This window comes from Artibeus jamaicensis, unplaced genomic scaffold (assembly GCF_021234435.1).
Source record: "Artibeus jamaicensis isolate MK-2021 breed Jamaican fruit bat unplaced genomic scaffold, CSHL_Jam_final scaffold_3222, whole genome shotgun sequence".
NCBI classification, from domain to species: Eukaryota; Metazoa; Chordata; class Mammalia; order Chiroptera; family Phyllostomidae; genus Artibeus; species Artibeus jamaicensis.
In genome coordinates, this window is record NW_026522038.1 from 5,063,002 (window position 1) to 5,077,101 (window position 14,100).

At 40.4% G+C, this 14,100-nt stretch overlaps 1 protein-coding gene across 6 annotated transcripts in view; it reads left to right on the forward strand.

The window, feature by feature from the left end:
- Positions 1–14,100, forward strand: part of EGF (epidermal growth factor) — an 89,731-nt gene that overhangs the window by 46,951 nt on the left and 28,680 nt on the right. For all 6 annotated transcript variants that reach the window (XM_037156209.2, XM_037156189.2, XM_037156199.2 and 3 more), the window contains 6 exons: positions 239–364; positions 1,698–1,834; positions 4,275–4,423; positions 8,013–8,117; positions 9,574–9,797; positions 13,513–13,680. In XM_037156209.2, the coding sequence (XP_037012104.2) occupies positions 239–364; positions 1,698–1,834; positions 4,275–4,423; positions 8,013–8,117; positions 9,574–9,797; positions 13,513–13,680 (909 nt within the window). The remainder of the gene's footprint in view (positions 1–238; positions 365–1,697; positions 1,835–4,274; positions 4,424–8,012; positions 8,118–9,573; positions 9,798–13,512; positions 13,681–14,100) is intronic.

Genomic DNA, 14,100 nt, shown 5'->3' on the forward strand with positions numbered 1-14,100 from the left:
AAGGGCCATTGGGGTGTGAAGGGTTAACTTCAAGATGTTAGGTTACAGGGGAGTGGGGTATAGTGACATTTTGCTTCTAATCTCTGAAAAACAACTTGATTGCAGCAGTATGAATGACTGTGGAAGTGTTTTTAAAAATCAACATATACTTGGTTCACCTCAATATTCTGATAGATAATTGTATTTTTTAATGCTATAACATCATCACCTAGCATCACTACCTACCTGTTTTTTGTAGGCTGTTCATCACCTGATAATGGGGGATGTAGCCAACTCTGCCTTGCTCTCAGCCCTGTATCCTGGGAATGTGGTTGCCTTCCTGGGTATGACCTGCAACTGGACAGAAAAAGCTGTGCAGCTTCAGGTTGGTGCTGTGGGCGTTTGTGTGTGTCTCTGCAAAAGTGTGCAGATAACATTGCATTTAGAAAGACAGAGACTTAAATTGCTTTTAGCCTCTAGATAGAATGTTGAATTCTTTTTTAATTTTTGGAAATGGAAAACAAATTACATTATAAGTATAAATAGGATATATAATAATCATATAAATAATAATCGTGCTTTTGAGGAATATTCAGAAGTTAATTAGCGCTCAGCAAAGACTTGCTATAAGATCAAGTGTGGTATTCCAGTATATGTGAAAGTCATAACCAGAATAGATTTCAACACTTTATAGTTAAGAGGAACTGGCCCTGGCTGGTATAGCTCCGTGGATTGAGCACAGGCCTGCAAACCACACGATCACAGTCTGATTCCCAATCAGGGCACATGCCTGGGTTGCAGGCCAGTTCCCAGCAGGGGACTCAGGAGAGGCAACCACACATTGATGTTTCTCTCCTTCTCTCCTTCCCTTCCTCTCTAAAGATAAATAAATAAAAATAAAAATAAATTTTATAGTTAAGAGGGACTGAATAAATATTTGTTGATTGATTTGACTTTCAATTCTCCAGTGAATATAATAATAATAATACTTCAACAAATTTTGTTTATTTTTCATGTCGAAATTTAATATGAAGTTGTATCCTTCAACTATTTTTTTATTGCTGATGCTACATCTCTTATGTCCTCAACAGCCTTGGAAATCCTAGATTTATACCAAATTGATTTCATCTCTTCTGACATTTCATCATGCTTGTAATCTGGGATACCATTAACATAATGATGAGCCTGCAGAGCTTGCCTTAGCCAGAGCTCAATACTCTGAACTTCCCAGGGCCTTAGTTAATATAGCATAATCTGAGCTCTAGAAATTAACAAGGGTCTTGTTATTAACTCAAATAATCATGCTTCCCTTTTAGAAGTGCTCAACCCAGAGAAGGGTATTTTTTGGACATGAATTAATACAATCTGCTAATGTTAACATCTTTCAGTATGTGTGAATCAGGGAGATTACAGCACTAAAACGCCTATCATTTAGCTCTGATGTTCGTTATTTAATGCTGGCTCTTTCTCTAAGTAATTTGCATTTTAAAAGCAGGCCTCTAGACAGGAAGGAATCCAGTGATGAAATTCTGGCGCTATGTTACCTCACGGAAGAGAGATTCTTCTTGACTCTCTTACCTACACGCACTGGTGGGAAAGTGAGAAAACAACTACTGTAGACATTAAGGAAGAGGGCACAATGAAAGGGAAGCATCACAAGTGCCTCTTGGCTTTCAAGGCATATTTTAAATGGAGTCATGTTTGAATTTGGTTTTCAGGACCACAACCATTTTTGCTGTTTGCCAATTCTCAAGATATTCGGCACATGCATTTTGATGGAACAGACTATGTAACCCTGCTCAGCCAGCAAATGGGAGCCGTGTTTGCCCTGGATCATGACCCTGTGGAAAATAAGGTGTGGTTTTGTCACTTGCACAGATGTGGCTGTGCTTTAAGAACAGAGTAGAGAATTGTTTCTTAACAGATGACCTGGGTTACTTGAAAATCCTCTGCGAAGCTCAAAACCCTTAGGCACAGAAAAATTTAAATATAGACATTGAAACATCATTTGAGAAATGCAAAGGATTTTCTATGATCATAACCCTGGTTCTTGATGTGATTCAGCCATTTTATTGGAGATAATTGAGCAGGATCTCAAGTTTGGTTTTGTTTTTGGACATGATAACGGGAGCTGGTCCAGCGCCATACATATGGTGAGAAGCCCATAAATAGGGAGGAGTGGGAGGTAGGGGAGGGGCTTAGGAAGTATGAGTTAGTAATTTGTATTTGATATATGTCACTGAGGGAGGGAAATCAGTGACCTCTTAACCATGAAAATCAGGAAACCTGAGTTTTAAGTTTTGAGAATAGTAGTCTAACTCATGAAATTATTTACATAATAATCACTTTTCTCATGCAGTTTTTGTATAAAACTTAGAATTTTTGTATTTTGAACCCAATCACCTGATCCTTGTTAGTTGTATTTGTGCTAAGTTAGAATGTACTTAAATAATATGTTATAACATGTTATAATAATATGTTATAATATGTTTAAATAATATGTTATAACATCTCTTGGGGATTTATCACCCATATTTATAAATTTACATAGTTGTTAATTTCCCTCCATATTTATTTAGTTATTACTAGATTAATTCTTAGAATTTTAAACTTTGTGCTTCTGTTTTTTCCTGATTTGAGACAGACTGGTAAATGGCCAAAAATGAAGGAAGCAAACTGATTCTGTGTTTAATTGGTATGAGTAATGGCCAACTATAACTACTTTTGCAAATAGAAATTGAGTCATTAAACACTAGTGATCGATTCATCTTTCCTTTCCCTGAGCTGAATCTATATGGAAGAATTGTATTAACAGAAAAAAATAATTAATAGAAAAAATCAGTTCAAGATTCACTTATTACCAAACTAGTCTTTTCCCTGCACAGTATTTTTGCAACTAGGTGAATAAAAGGTCCTAGAATGAACTTTAAGTTGTGTGGCTGTTTTTAATTTTTCTGGTCAATGCTCTTATTTTCTTGCTTTTCAAACCGTGCTTCTTGGGCCCTCGGCGTTAGAGTCACCTGGAGCTGGTTAGAGCTGCAGACTCTCAGGCCCCACCCGACCGCTGAGTCTGAGTCTGCGCCTTAACAAGACTCCCAGGGGATTTGTGTGTCCATTCCAACCGGAGAAGCGGTGCTGCAGTGGACTGTTCTTGAATATGAGAAGCACCCATTTTGTATTATAAAAGAGTCTCTTCTACTTTATCTAGAAAGGTTCTAATCCATTACTTAATAAATTACCATCTTGTGAATACTCTTATGGATTATAGGTTTATGTACATATGTGTACTCACAGTTAAAATCCTACATAAGCTGTTATTAAGTTGTAAGCTCACCCATAGCAGTTTGCAACATTCTCATGAAATACTTGTACCTATTCCATAGTCTGCATACTAGACTGAAAAAAACTTTGTACCTGCAAGGTATGTTCTGTTGGACAATATCCAATATGGATTAATTAAAATGCAATTAGATAAGGTTAGAGATGAAAAAAAACTTTAGCAAATATATAGCCTAACTTCATTATTTTTACAGTTGACAAATTGAGGTTCAGTGACTTGGCAAGGTAATGGAACAAGTGAGTGGCAAAACTGGGAGGAGCCTGTGTCCCTTAACTTCAGCAAAGCAGAGTGCCATTGGCTGTGCAGAGAGGACACGGCCCAGCGTGTAGTTCCCATTAAACTGGAAGCCGTTACTCCCTTTCAGGCTGTAGGAGCCTAGGTAGGGTTCAAGTACGATGACTTTGTTATTGGCCAATGATCAAAGATGAATAAGTTCCCAGTCACAATAGAACTATATGCCAGGCACAGGGCTAAGGAGGTTTTGTTGTGGTTGTTGCTGTTTTTGTTTTATTTGCTTGTTTGTTTTGATTGTTGACACTATTTCAGCTGGTTCCCATTTCCCTCCTCCCCTTTTCCCTCTACACCAAGCCCCCAGCCTCTACCCCAGCCTTCACCACATTATTGTCTGTGTCCATAAGCTGTGCATATATGCATATATGTTCTTCAGCTAATCTCTTCCAGTCCCCCCCTAAGGAGTTGTATACGTGAAACGAATGTACTTGGTATTATTATGCTCATTTTACCAATAAGGAGACTGTGACTCTGAGACATCAACTAACTTGCTTAAGTGTACAAGTATCTGGGAAGCAGCGCAGCTGAAGTTCAGTTGCATGTGTATCTATGTCCACAGCCAAGCTCTTAACAATTCCACTGTAAGATACTCATCCCATTTGTATATATCACATATTCATTTTTAAAACAAATCCTTCAGAAATGCCTGTGTTCCCTTTCGTAGGTATACTTTGCCCACACGGCCCTGAGGTGGATAGAGAGAGCCAATATGGATGGTTCCCACCGAGAAAGGCTTATTGAGGAAGCAGTCGATGTTCCAGAAGGCCTTGCTGTGGACTGGATTGACCGTAAACTCTATTGGACAGACAGAGGGTATGTTCCTGTTAGCCATGCAGGGTAGGGGTGATGGGATAGGTAATGTCACTGGCTTCATCCTCCACTTTGAACACAGGAAAGCACCCGCATGTGCTGTGAGAGCCCACTGCCCTGCTTTGGAGAGGGAGGATGCTAACCACAGAGCGCCACCCGGGGCAGTGTTAGAGATGCTCTGGGCTGGAGCGATATCCTCCCAGAGTCACTGAAAACCATAAAGTGAAAGGTGGCCAACCTGAGCATCTGGTACCCAGGCAACTGTGTTAAGTTCAAAGAAAGGAGAGTGAATTAGGGTTTGACATCTGTGAAATCGGCCGTGCCAACGTGGAGGGAGAAGTCCCAGGAAACAGGTTTATACGCTTGCAGATGGGCTTTCGGTGTTTCAGAAATGCTCTTTTGCTCTGGATAACCCTGGACACAAGTACATTTTTAAAGATGAGCCAGATGCATGATGTGATGTACAGTTATCAATAATATGGCATATCTATACCAGAGTGAGTATATTTTCACTCATTCTATTGTTCATTTAACCATACCTTCATTCTTTTATTCCTCGGGTATTTACTTATTAACTGAAATGCTGCAGATACTGCACTAAGAACTTTATATCCATCATACCATCCAGCCCCCAAAAGATGTGCTCTCATCCCCAACTTAAAGATTGAAAAACTTGAGAACCAAAGAGGTAAAATAACTTTATCAAAGTCAAGCAGCCCACAAGTAGTGGATCTGGGATTTGAACTCAAGGACAACAACTTCCAACACTGATGCTTTTAATAATCACAGACAGGTACTGCTTTCCCTGATCACAGCTGATTACAATGTGCTCCACCCAGAGTCATTGAACAAATGAAAGTCGGCTTCAGTTGTAATAATGCTCGAAATCATCATAACGGCCTCCTCTGTGCCGAACTGACTTAAAAGGACATTTAAAATGTCAGCTGTGCATAATCACAGAGCTGGTACACAGCTGTCGACCCCTCTGAGGGTGCCGGGCCTCATCGCATTTCCCACACTTGCTTGGCACCTCTAATTTTACCAGTGTTTGATTCACAGCACAGCGGGACCAACTGCCGAGGTGGTGCCTTCAGGACCGACACAGGCGCCCCCGGAAGCAGTCCCTAGCTCACTGGCTTCAGTAATGACATGCCCTTCTTAAGTCCTCTTTCCTCCAAAGGCAGCTGCTAAATGAAAACCTTTAATTTATCTGGAAATGAAAGGTTGATGGTTTGAAAACCTTGGTATTAGCTAGAAATTGGATTTAAATAACTGAGATTCCAAGCTTGTGATATTAGGTTATATGGTAACTCGTAACCCATAAAAGAACCAGAGTGGATGCTTCTAGTTTATATTGGCTTCAGAAAAGACAAGATTCACATTAACACCCACCAACAGGAGGAAGGAGGCTAAGTGATCATTTCACTGGCAAAGCTATTATTTAGTACTAAGGAATCCTGATTCCTAAAGTCAATTGCCCAGTAAAAAAGAATCAAGAGGGGGGAATACATATCTATTTCTTGATTCTTTTGAGATAAAACTACCATGAGGTAAAAATCACTTTTCCAGTTTTCTGGATGGCCAACTCTTGCCCTGGAAAAAGTGTGGGTCTTAGAGGGTCCAAGTGACGTTGGCACCAGTCAGGTAGCGAACACAAAGGGAAAGGTGTTCCACTAGATTAAGGTCCTGCTCAAACTCAGGGGAGCCCAGTGTCCACAGTCCTCTTGGCTTTCTCATTATCGACGCTGGGGGCTGAGATTTGCTCTCTGGCTGGATCACGTAGAAGTGCAGTGTGGAGCGAACAGCTTGAGTCAGGAGTTTATGTTGGTCTCAGCTCCCATCACCTGACCCCTGCCCAAAACAGTGAGAGTGTAGAGATGACGTCACAGTGAGCACAGGGCCAACAGGCACAGGCAAGTTGCTTCAGAATGCCTTCCCTCCCCCCAGGGAACAGGCACAGTGACAGTTGTGGCTGAGTGACTTCGACACATTGAGTTCAAACATACCTTCTACCCAGCAGTACCTTTCTGACAACCACTTCATCTGGGAATAAAATTATCTTTTAAAAGTGGCCCTGGAATATAAGAGGTTTAAAAATTATCCACTGCCCTGAACTGCAAGTTTATAAAGTGTATTTGACCCAACACAGGTCCTGAGCCATTTTACCTTTACCTCCCTCCTGCCTGTAGCCTGCAAGGAGGAATCTATAAAACCCCTTCCTCACCAGTGGCTAGAAACTACGCTCCCACAAGCCACCTGCAGGAGGTCTCCTTAGCATTTTGTAGAATCAGGCAGAGAGAATGGTCCTGCCTTGTGCTTCTGGGCAAACTTGCCTCATGCAGACATTACCTATAAGGACAAGGGGGTCAGCCCTTCCCAGATGTTTGCTGAATGACTTCAAGATAGTTATATTTTCTAGTTTGTAGCAGGGAAACAGGGCCAGCAGGCAGCTCACAAGAACAAGATAGGCCACATGTCTGTTGAATGGGTTAAAGACAGTTACACTCTCTAGTTTCAGTAGGGAAACGTGGAACGGGCAGTCCCTGGTGAGAGGCGGTGCTGCTCTCCCCGCTCTGCCTGTGGTCCTGGCTGCTGCAGAGGCTGCCCAGAAGCCCAGGTTGCCCCACAGGCACATGACAGGGTCGGCTTCACAGGACAGAGGTTCGCATTTGATTCCATCCAGTTTTTCTCCATTTTACTGCCACTGCCCAAGCTCCGTCACCATCATCTCTTGCCCGCCTTGTGCCCTCCACACTAACGTGAGATTTTTGACTGTTCCACACTCGTTTAAGGTCTCCCAGACTTGGCACCTGCTGAGGCCTCTGCTTAGGGTGCTCTTTCCCTGTCTGTTCACCTCCCTTCTCCCTCCCCGGCTCTCCTGCTCAACTAGGAGCTCCATAAGGACAGAGACGGGCTATTGTGTGTCCACTGCCTCAGCAGATCCCTGGCATATAGAGTAGTGCTTGCTCAATAAACATTTGTCTGATAATAAAGGGTTGTTTCACAAATAAATGGAAGCATTAGGAAACAAAAATTTCCTTTTCTGCCTGATTCCCAAGAGTTATTTTTTAATGTAAAGTTCAGCAAATAATAGCTCAGTACTCTCATTCTTCTAAGTATCCTGTGGGAGAAAGCTGGAGTCAGCATAGATCCCCCTTCCTGCCCTTGTGCTGGCTCTCTCTGTGGCCCCGGGAGTGGGCTGCTCTCTCTCCTCCCCGCGATCTGGGACCGTGAGGCTGGCACCTTCTCCCTGCCAGCTACCATTGGCTCCAGAGGACATGGCAGGTCATGAGCAGAAAGGGGTGGTAGGATTTACACTGCTGGCTTCGTCCCTGAGAGGACACTGACACAGTCCCCTCTTACCTTACCCTTTCACTGTGTGTTTTCATCGCCTGGGGCCCATACTGGCACTTGGTAAAAATGGGCATTGGGTCCTGATCTGGGCGTGAGTGAGTGCGTGCGTGCACACCACACAAGGGGGGGACTTCAGAATGCCTGTCTTTGCGTTCCGTGAGAAACAAGGACATGGAGTACTTTTGTTTAAAAAACAAAGTTAATGTAACAAGCCCCTTTTGTATGACATACATTCTAGGAAATCTGTCATTGAAGGCAGTGATTTAAATGGAAAACATCGTGAAATAATCATTAAGGAGGACATCTCTCAGCCACGAGGAATCGCTGTTCATCCAATGGCCAAGTAGGTACTTGCGAAATTCAGATGCCTTTCTGCAGCCCTCACCTTTGAAATGTTAATGTCCGGAATCTGTGCTAAGATCACAGGTGGTCAGTGGAGTCAGAAATGAAGAAAATCCACTAGATTTGTTCACATCTTCAGAAAAGATGTGGCTGCCATCATATTTCTATTTTAAAATGTCTTTTCATTTTCTATTTTTATATGAAAGTGTTATTGTCTAGGCATCCTTTCATTTTATTCAGATTCAATTTCTTTCTGAAAAGAAAGGGCCTATAGTTTATTAATCAGTTAGACATAAGGCCAATAAACTGCTTTTCATAAAAAGCTACATTATTTCATTCTTAAGTAGGAGAGAACATTTAGTTTGTATGATTTATTAATTCTATTCAGAAAAATCATAAGATGAGTTCAAGTGATAGGTCATTTTTAGATTTAGACAAGAAGAAATAAAAATCATGAAAGATTAGGAGATTCTATGTTGTTCAATATGAATTAGTGACAAATGTTGATTTAGGTTCAGAGAACTAAGGAGAATAACCAATTTCTTCCTACAATTTAAAAAACAAAGATAAAAATAAACTCTATTTTATTTATGATGGTCTATGAGAAATAATATATTGGTAGTAATTGCCCTGGCTGATGTGACTCAGTGGGTTGAGTGCTGGCCTGCAAATCAGAGGGTCCCTGGTTCAATTCCCAGTCTAAGGCACGTGCCTGGGTTTTGGGCCAGGTCCCCAGTAGGGGGCAAGTGAGAGCCAACTACTCATTAATGTTTCACTCCCTCTCTTTCTCCCTCCCTTCCCCTCTCTAAAATAAATTAATAAAATCTTTAAAGAACAATAAAAAATACATATTGGTTGGTAGTAATTGATAATTGATACAGAGTCAGCCACATGATTGAAAGAGTGATAATATATCCACCTCTAAGCAGTCCAGAGAAAAGATATTGACCACAAAAAACTGTTTCTCAGTACTGTTAGAGGATGTGATATGCAGGCCTTAAAATTAACCAAGTTAGTTGGGTACATTACATGAAACTGGATAATAGATACATATGCCCTTCCCCTTATGTTGTAATTTTACATATACAGTAAGTTTTACATTCACACAGCAGAGAGACAAACTAGCAGGATATCATTGCCTTTTGCATCATGAAACACTAATTTAAGAGTATGCATTTGAATACATTTTCAGTTAGTTATATTCTGCAGTGTTTTTAATTAATAATTTCTTTTTTACCAAATGACCTGAGTCTTAGTTCATCATTTCCTGTCCAAGATTGTCTACCTAGAAAAGATAAGCTTTTGCTTTGGGAAAATTATTTGTTCAACATACAGTGCTATTCTTCTTTCTTCTATATTGCATAGTTTATCCTAAAGTGGTTTAAATTAACGTTCCCAATGATGAAAGAATGGGAGAATTTTTGTGCAAACTTTGTTGTATGCTTTCTTGATTAAAGGAGATTATTCTGGACTGACATGGGGATTAATCCACGAATTGAAAGTTCTTCCCTTCGAGGCGTTGGCCGACTGGCTATCGCTAGCTCTGGGCTGGTGTGGCCCAGTGGAATAACGATTGATTTCTTAACTGACAAGTTGTATTGGTGCGATGCCATGCAGTCTGTGATTGAAATGGCCAATCTGGATGGTTCAAAACGCCAAAGACTTGCCCAGAACGATGTAGGTGAGGCTTTTGAATGGGGGATTCTTTATCTTGCCTGAGAGTTGATGAGTGTGAAATACAAAACGTGTTTATATACACACACACACACATGCGCACGCACATGCTCTTAACCATACAGTGAGACAGGAATGGGGACAAACAAGTTGATAGACTTCTGCAGGGATTTATGAGCTCTGAGGGTTACCTGAGCATTGAAATACTTGATAAAAATCATGACATATAATCTCTTCTCTTTGCCAAGTTTTCCAAAAATCAGGATGAAATGTTAAAATGTTTAAAAATTCTTTAAGAATAAGAACTTGATTTAGTTGTTATCTTTAGAAAATGTCATTTTCACAACAGTGATATATCACCTTCAGAGATTAGTGAATATCTATTGATCGCATGTGCAAAAATTAATATAGTTTTACTCCTTATATAGTTTCAGATGTTACATGGGTTATCATGTGTGTATTTTCTTAAATATCTTTAAAACACTGTAGTTATGGTAACTGTTCAAAAAGAAGTACAAATGGCTCTGAGGTTGACTGAAAGATTCATTTTTGACTCGGAATCAGCAAAAACATTTGAACTGGGCCATGTGGTAAATCGATGGTGATAAAACTGTGTCATTTGAAATAAGGCTGCAAAAATTGGTATTTGTATGTTAGCGTTGCTAAGACATGTGGGTGGACTTCATCCTGAATGCACTAGAGAGCCATCACATACTCTGGAGCAGGAAATATATATAAGGTTGGTATTTCAGGATAACCACTTAGGTTTTCAACAGTGTGAGAGTTGGATTGGAAATCTGGAGAGAAGGAAATTATTTAGGAAACTACGAAGTTGTCCAGACAACAGCTAGTGAAGGCCTGAGCTGGAATATCGCCATTTAACAGTAAAACAGAGAGCTAGAGTAGGTGTTGAAAGACAAATACCACATGATCTCACCTTTAACAGGAAGCTAAACAACAAAACAAACAAGCAAGCAGAATAAAAATAAAGACACTGAAATAGAAAACAAGGGGACAGTGACCAAAGGGGAGAGGGAAGGGAATTTAAGGGGAAAAAGGGGGAGGGATTTGGAGGAACAAATAGGGAAGGACACAGGGACAAGAACTAAGGGGGGTGGAAATGGGAGGGAGGAGGGGAGCATGGGGAGGGGGGCTGGGATGGGAGAAATAGACAGAAAACTGTACTTGAAAAATAACTAAATAAAATTTTAAGAAATCACTGTGAATAAAAAAATTGAGAGCATCTACTAACAAATTAGAAATAGCAATGAGGGCCAAGGAGATGTTAAAGGTGCTTTGCAGATTTACAAACTGGTTGGGAAGATGAAACACATGGTTTCTTTTCTGAGGAACAAACTAATAATCTGTAGAAGATATTTATTTCACCATTCTCTGATTTCAGAGGTAGTGAATTTCTAGATTTGTATTATACATTAAGTAGATCAAGATAAGTACAACTGAACATTTTACATACTTTTAAGTTTCTTTAAAAATTAAAGAGATGCTTCATAGTAAGCCATAAGCACGTGTACAATTCTAGGCTTGACTCATCCATGCACATAACAGGTATTTATTGAGTCATTGTGGGAAGCTGATATACAATGCAGAGTTACACAAATGTTGTTTCTGTGAAGCCATGGGTCTACTTGAAATTTTCTCTGCCAGATAAATGTGAAACCATAGCTTTGATATACGAATGCCCTAAAAGATATGAAATATTCTAACCAGAATGCAAAGACATACTATTATAAACCCAAAATCATAACAGATATTTAAAAGAAAATAATTTGTATTGTTACTCAAATTTGTGACTGATGCAACTTCTTATTAAAGGCCATTATCAAATAACCGAGAATTTTAAATGTCTGGATAACTATTCCCATCACTACAGTGCCATCTATAGGCATGTAAATGGCGGCTTCTCAACTGCCAGCTCAGGACTTTTAATGTAAAGATTGAAGGAATTAATTCTTCATTTTAAATGCAATTCTGGCTTTTTCATAACAAAAAAAATAAGAAGCATTATATCTAGTGTGGGGTATTTATTGACAAACTACAGCTAACTTGGACACAGGCTACAACATGGATGAACCCAGAAGACATGATGCTAAGTGAAATAAGCCAGTCACAAAAGATAAATATTGTATGATTCCACTTATTGAGGTGTCTAGAATAGTCTGATTCATAGAAACAGAAGGTGGAATGGTCTTTGTCAGGGACTGGGGAGAGGGAGAAATGAGAAGTTGTTGTTTAATGGGTATAGAGTTTTAGTTCTACCACATAAAAAGTTTCTGGAATTTGGTTGCTCAACAACGTGAATGTACTTAATGCTGCTGAATTATACATGGGCCAAAATGGTAAATGGTATGGTTTCATTGTTTTTTTTTACCCAGATAAAAAAAAACAGCAACTATATAAAAGAATTCCTTTGCTGCATTTATGGCTTTAATTTGGGACAGTGGGCTGGAGACTAAAATAAATCTTAATGGTCCTGGTCAGCGACGATGGGTGGAAGGTCCCCGTCACCCACAGAAGGCATTTGCATTTGCTGCCAGAAGAGAGAGACATTCATTCTAATCCACCAAATCCATCGTTCGTCAGCAAAGACTGGCCTGGGGAATGTGATGGGACATGATTAAAGCTTCTAAGCTTGGGCGTCTTTAGCTTTAGTCTTTAATTACTTGGCACGGTATATTACAACATTTCCTTGCTTACTAAATATTAGAAAATCTTATCAGAACAATTTCAGCAGCAGGGAGAAGTGGATTTAGTTGAGGTGGAGCTAGAAGGGCCAACCCAGGGGTTAGTAGTGATGAAAATGGCCACAGCAGATAAAAAACAACTTTCAAAACACTTGGCTAAAAATGGAAGGAAAGAGACAAAAAGAAGCCAGGGGGAGGAGTCAAGGGGACGAGGAAATTAAGAGGGGGGAGACCTGAAGATATTTATTCATTAGTTACAGGAAAGAAGCTAGTAGAACGGAAAGAATGAAGATGTAAACAAAAGGGGTAATCGACTGAACAATGGCCTAGAGAAGCAGGACAGCGGACGCTAGGAGCGCAGGTCAATGGGTGAATATTAGAAAAGAAACAAGATAGGGAAAGAGGTGGGCATCCAATGCGGGGAAATGTGTTGATAGAGCTGGGAATTGGAGGAAACTGTTATTCAGTTACCTTAAACTGTTAAGTATCCTTACAGCAACCTATGAATTAGTGCACCACCTACTCCTGACATTCAAAAGCCAAGAACTAAAGGCAAAGAGGGGTAAGATTATTTGCTGAAGTTTAGCCTATAAATAGTGACAGAATCACTGAACAACATTTGTGTTGTTCATCATCTTGGTGCTATTGCAGGGTGGGACCAAAGTAGGTTTACAGTTGTTCTTAAAGAAAATAGTACTGTAATTAATAAATAATAATACAAGCATAAACTCTGTGATTTGCATACTCACAACTATAAATCTACTTTCACCCCACCCTGTATTTCCATGAGGCCACGTCCTCCAGTTTTTCAAATGCTGGGTGACGATGGCCTTTGTGAGGACTTCACACCAGCAGACTTCCATTCTGAGACAAGGTTGCCCCATCAGGTGGTGCCTTGCTTAGCAGTTATGTTAAAGAATTGATTTAGTCTAGGGATTGCACGAATGTTTGAAGCCTTGTCCTTTTGAACATATTCATGGCAAAGACAATATGTGTGTAATGGACCGAAACTGCTTCCAGGTCACCCATTTGCTGTGGCTGTGTTTGAGGATCACGTGTGGTTCTCTGACTGGACTGTGCCATCGGTAATAAGGGTGAACAAGAGGACTGGCAAAAACAGGGTACGTCTTCGAGGCAGCATGCTGAAGCCCTCATCACTGGTTGTAGTTCATCCATTGGCAAAACCAGGTACACTGGACATGTTACACGGCCTTTCTTTGACTGGAATCGACGACTGTTTTAATTGTTCAATCACAAGGGAGGAGGGGATATTTTGCACTTCTCACTAATCTAGGCGGACGTTAAAATTTCCTGAGATTTGGATCTTGTTTAAACTAAAACTGTCTGGTACTGAATTTGGGCTTTAGTCTTCCAATATCATTTTTCCCCTTCCTGAACAGCTGTTACTTATGTAGTCCTTTTAAAAGACTCTGGTGTTAAAGGAACTAAGGGTGGGGATGGGGAGGGACAATTTAGACACCCGCAGTAGGAGCTTCTATCTACACTGGGGCCTCTCTCCACACCCCGACAGCGCCAGGGAGTGAGCAGACAAGAGGAGGCATCTAGTCATTTATAGTAACTCTTCTTCCCTTGCTGCCCTTTGTCAGT